At 51.4% G+C, this 4,678-nt stretch overlaps 1 protein-coding gene across 1 annotated transcript; it reads right to left on the bottom strand.

Annotated features, from left to right (window-relative positions):
* Nucleotides 1-1,048: 1,048 nt before the first annotated feature.
* On the bottom strand, nucleotides 1,049-4,373 carry COMMD3 (COMM domain containing 3). Its single transcript, XM_086466430.1, has 8 exons — nucleotides 4,241-4,373; nucleotides 3,306-3,417; nucleotides 3,137-3,200; nucleotides 3,010-3,044; nucleotides 2,646-2,706; nucleotides 2,505-2,561; nucleotides 2,328-2,387; nucleotides 1,049-1,261 (listed from the first exon to the last, which is right to left on the bottom strand). Exons 1-8 carry the CDS (start codon nucleotides 4,371-4,373, stop codon nucleotides 1,202-1,204), a joined length of 582 nt encoding a protein of 193 aa, XP_086322556.1. The 3' UTR covers nucleotides 1,049-1,201.
* Nucleotides 4,374-4,678: the final 305 nt, after the last annotated feature.

Here is a 4,678-nt window from a genome sequence, read left to right as displayed (position 1 = left end):
CCCGTCCCGCCGCGGAGCGACATCCCCCCCCGGCCGCGGGTAACCGCGCCGCGGCCTCACGCTCTCGCCGCCCTGCGCCCGCGGGACGCGCCCCTCGCCCCACCGGGGCTGCGCGGGGCCGCCGGCGTCGGGGCGGCGCGTCCCCTCGGGGGCCGCGCCGACGCCTTCCCGCCCAGAGCGGCGGCCCCGGCGCCCCCCGAGCAGCGGCGTGAGCGGGTGTGCCGGGGACCCGCCGTGTCCCCCACCCTGCGGAGGGGACGCGGGGCACCGGACGCCGGAGCGAGCAGGAGGGAAGCGAGGAAACCCTGGCGGGCACCCGCCGCCGAGGACGAGACGCCGCCCGCCGCCCGGGCGCGGAGGAGCGGGGAGGGAACAGCGCGGCTCTGCGCCGGGCGCCGCGCCGAGGGCCCGTCCGCCGCCGCGCTTTCTCCGCGGGGCCGCTCCCCCCCCCGCCGGCAGGTGCGGGTGGGCTGCGCGGCGCGGCCGGCTAGGAGCAGCTCCGCAGCGGCCGCCGGAGCCGCGGCGGCCCAGGGCAAGCGGGAGAAGAGCGGAGCGGCCCCGCCGCTGGGCGCGGAGCGGCACCGCGAGGAGGAAGACGCCGTCGAGGCGGAGCCGCACCGGCTCCGCGCAGCCCCACGGACCCCAGGTTGCCGTGAGGCGCCCCAGCCCCGCCAAATGACACCGCAGCCCCCGCGCCGGGCCGGAGCGGGGCTCGGGCAGGACATGGAAGTAACAACGCGCCCTGGGCAATGCGGCAGACACGCCGCCGCCGCGGTACAAAGGGACTTTTGCCTCATCGCGCTGACCTAACGTTTCGCATCTTACTTTTAGGTACAGCTAATTCACCCACAGAAAGTGCAGAACAGGAGCGAATAAACTTTATTAGATCCCAGAGAAAAAGAACCAGGGGCAATTCTAAGAATACACACACAAAAAAATACAGAAGGAATGCTCTGAAGACACGACAGCTAAGCAAGTATTTAACAAGATTTAATAAAAAAAAAAAAATAAATGACACGAGCAAGGACTACCAAGTGCGGTCATAAAAAAACAGTTATTTCACTTAATTCGCATCCAAGGACTTAAAAAAAAAAAAACCAAAAACAACCCAAAACAGTTGCATCAAGAGATGAAAGACATCTGTCATTTAGAAGACACTCTTAGGAATGAGGAACTTCAGCAGGCTGACACCTTCCTTCAATCACATCTGAGTCGCTCTTTCTAGACTTTTTGCAGCATCTTTTAGTTTTCCAACTAAATCCTAAGAGATGAAATACTGTTTTAGAATAAACATATGTTTTACGAGGTCAGCTAGAGGAACACAGTATTTTTTTATATGAGGCAAGGGAAACCAGCACCTTGTCCTGTGCTGCAACTGACGGAAAACACCAGCAAGTAGTTAAGTAACTCCCTAACCTACAACATAGTAAGAAAAGCAGGAACTGAAGGAAAACGCCTTTTGACACATCTTATCTACTAGAACAGATCACTACTCTTTACAGGTAGATTTTATCAGTATCGTTAGGATGGCTAATGCTGACATTTGCTCTCGGCTTTGAAGTACTACCTACATCTCTAAAATACTGCAAATCTTGAGTGCGATTTTGTACTAGGGCCATTCTCCAGCTAAAGCACGTTGGATTTAACTAAGTCAGCAAACCTACTAAAAAAACTCATTAGTAAGAAAAGGACGACTTTTGAAACACCCATGAAAAAAGCAGAGGTATAAACCTGAAGTTTTAGTATCTTTCCCTCTCCTCCCAGCCCCTCTCCCCGATCCTCCACAGTTTGGTCACTTCCAAGCATTACAATACCTCTATTGTTCAGTTAAACATTTAAATCGCTAAACAAAGATCAACGTTTGTTTCAGTACATTTCTTACATGTCATTAACACCACTGAAGAGCCTTCAGTTCATTCTCTATTTTTAATTGTGACACACTTGAATCATTGAACCAGCTGCTTTAATAATTTCTCTAAAGCACAGCAAATCAGAGTTTCAGAAAAATGAGGTATTTCCTCCCATACATGTATTTCAGTTACGAAAACAGACAAAATATTTATGCATGAATGTAAAACACTCCCCATGCAGCTAAAATCAGTCACTTTGCAACTTTATTTGAGAAGACAGGAAAACTACACTCGGATAATTTTTATTGAAAATTCTCCCCTACCCTCCCAGTCCTGGATTTTTTTTTTTTTTATCATAGTACATATGACTTCATTTTGATTGGCAAGCTGTTAAAAACATTTACATTAAAAACATTTACATCCACAACATTTACATCTACAGCCAAGCATAGAAACAATGATGAAGGAAAGAAGTACCTGTAATTGCTCCATTGTGCAACTAAACCTAATATCTGGGTGTGATCCTGAATCACTGTTCTGAAGGAAAAAACAAACAAACAAATAAACAACAAAACAACAATGCCCATTTTATTTAAAAAAAAAAAAAATCATGCAATTGCATTTTTCCCTCTGAGGGTGCTGAGAGTACAGTACCTCTACGTTTAAGGTCACCAAGTAGGAAGGCTGGTAAGTTTTATGTAGTTGACTGCTCTAAATTAAAATAAAGAGCACAGTAAAAACTCAGGTCTCGGCACTGAAACAGACTAAAGAAACACCCTGATGTGTTCAAATTACCTTGATCTGATACTCCAAGCGCCAAGACACATCGGTTATATGGAGAGGAGATCTGCCTATGCTGAAAGACAGGACAGTTACAAGTTCCCCACACTAAACGTCATTTTCTCAAGCTGCCCATCAATAAAAAACTTTTTCATGATCCTTATAATGCTTTTTAAAAAGTTGAAAAAGTTTCTTTAGAGTTCTGAAAGGACGAAGATAAGTTTCAACAGCTTTCTAAAGTTGTTAACAATATACAATTTTGTTCAATGGAATAATATTTCATATTTTCATCACCTAAAGTACACATAGGCGTTTTCCAGGATGGTTTCAAAGTAGCTATACGTGGAAAACATGTACCTGCGCTGACTGACTGACCTACCTTCCCAACAGGATTTCCAATGCATCCTTGTTTTTCTGGAAAAAAGGAAAAGAAAAATATTTGCAAGATTTGATAAAATTCCTATGAGAGAAAGAAAACATAAATGCGTTAAAAATGTTTTAAAAACCTGATACTCGGTGCAAAATTGTTCTATCCTCTCTTTGTCCAGTTTACAATCCTCAAGACACGTGCTACAGGGAAAAAGAAGGTATTAGTTTTCCGTGAACATTAACTCAGCAGCACAGTTTACAGTTAACAACCGCTAGAGAAATGGGGTAGCTTCAAATTCTAAGTACCTTATAGCAGATATGTCGGCTTTCTGCTTTCCTGCCTCCAGAATACACATTGCGGCCGCAGCATGGCAATGTTTTAATACCGCAGGGTCAATATCTTTCAGGTCTGGATCGTCTAAAATAAATGAATTACTGATGATGCACTCACTTGCCAAATCCCAGCACACGGTACCAAAACCTGCTGCTCTCCCTTTGAACAGCATCTTTCCCACAAAAACCTACAAATGAAACACGTTTGGTGTTTCAGACGGAACAAGCAGGCAAGGTGTGAGGAGAAGGAGGATGAGAGGGGCTGAAGCACTGGCCGATGCAAGCTGTAACAGGCGGGGCGGGCCGGCGCTGCACGCCCCGCCGCCTCTACATCTCCTTCCCATTTTTAAAAAAAAAAAAAAAAAAAAAAAAAAAGGAGGAAAAAAAAGACAGAAAAAAAGGAAAATCTCAATTTGTTTTCCAAGCCCCGTCCGCGCTTCTCAGAATCCTGTCGCCGAAGGCGAGAAGCGGAGCCGGAGCCACCGGCCAGGCGGGGGACTGGGGCTGCCGCCTCCCCGCCCGCCACCGGCAGCTCCCTCCGTGCGCGGCGGCGGCGGCGGCGAGGTCATTAACGCCCCAGAATGAATTGCACGGCTGTACAGTCTCACGCCGGGCCTGCCGTGGGAAGCCTCCACGCGCGATAAACATCGCCCCCCGGTCGCAGCGGAGGAAACGCCGACACGAACGCGCGGGGGAATCGGTGCGCCCCCCCTCCCCATTTTCAACGCGGTTCCGCGTTGCTGAAGCAGCCGCGCATTAGCGATGACACCCCGCGCAGCCGCCCGCGGAGGGGTGCGGAAAGGGGGTGGACGCGGGTCAACGCAACGCGGACACATACGCGGAGGAAAGCGCCCGCTTCCGCGCTCCGCGCCGGCCTCTCTCTTCCCCCCCCCCCCCCCCCGCCTTACCCAAACCGTCATGGGGGTGATCGAGGAGGCTGCGGAAAGCGGCGCGGAGGAGAGCGGCGTAAGGGCGGCGGGGGAAGCGGCGGGGGTCGCCCAGCAGCCGCCACCCACCCTGCGCGTACGCCGACAGCTCCATTGTGGGCGCCGTGACCTTCGACACGCGCCCACGTGACGCGTGCGCAGCTGATCGCCGCGGCGAGGCGGAGCCGGGCGGGGGGGCGGGAGGAGGCGCCGATCCCCGAGGGCTCCGCGGCCGCGGAGCCCTCGGGGATCGGCGCCTCCTCCCGCCCCTCCGCAGTCACCGCGGGTTTTGAAGTGGGAGGTGATGCTTCCATCTCCGGACATTTTTAAAGTGCGTGTCTTGGTGTAACGTCCGTACATTTTGGTTCATTTCACCTAAGGACCACATTAGGACCGATCTAGGCAAAGGCCTTACAGTGC

Source organism: Leptosomus discolor, chromosome 6 (genome assembly GCF_034619465.1).
Source record: "Leptosomus discolor isolate bLepDis1 chromosome 6, bLepDis1.hap2, whole genome shotgun sequence".
In the NCBI taxonomy this organism is placed as follows: domain Eukaryota; kingdom Metazoa; phylum Chordata; class Aves; order Leptosomiformes; family Leptosomidae; genus Leptosomus; species Leptosomus discolor.
The sequence above is the reverse complement of the archived record's forward strand: the minus strand, read 5'-3'. Positions and strand labels throughout refer to the sequence as shown.

Coding starts and splice junctions, on each gene's coding strand:
- COMMD3 (XM_086466430.1), bottom strand. CDS start 4,373: ATGGAGCTGTCGGCGTACGCGCAGGGTGGGTGGCGGCTGCTGGGCGAC. Junction 3,418..4,240: donor TCACCCCCATGACGGTTTGG/GTAAGGCGGGGG, acceptor CATTTATTTTAG/ACGATCCAGACCTGAAAGAT. Junction 1,262..2,327: donor GCACAATGGAGCAATTACAG/GTACTTCTTTCC, acceptor TTCATCTCTTAG/GATTTAGTTGGAAAACTAAA.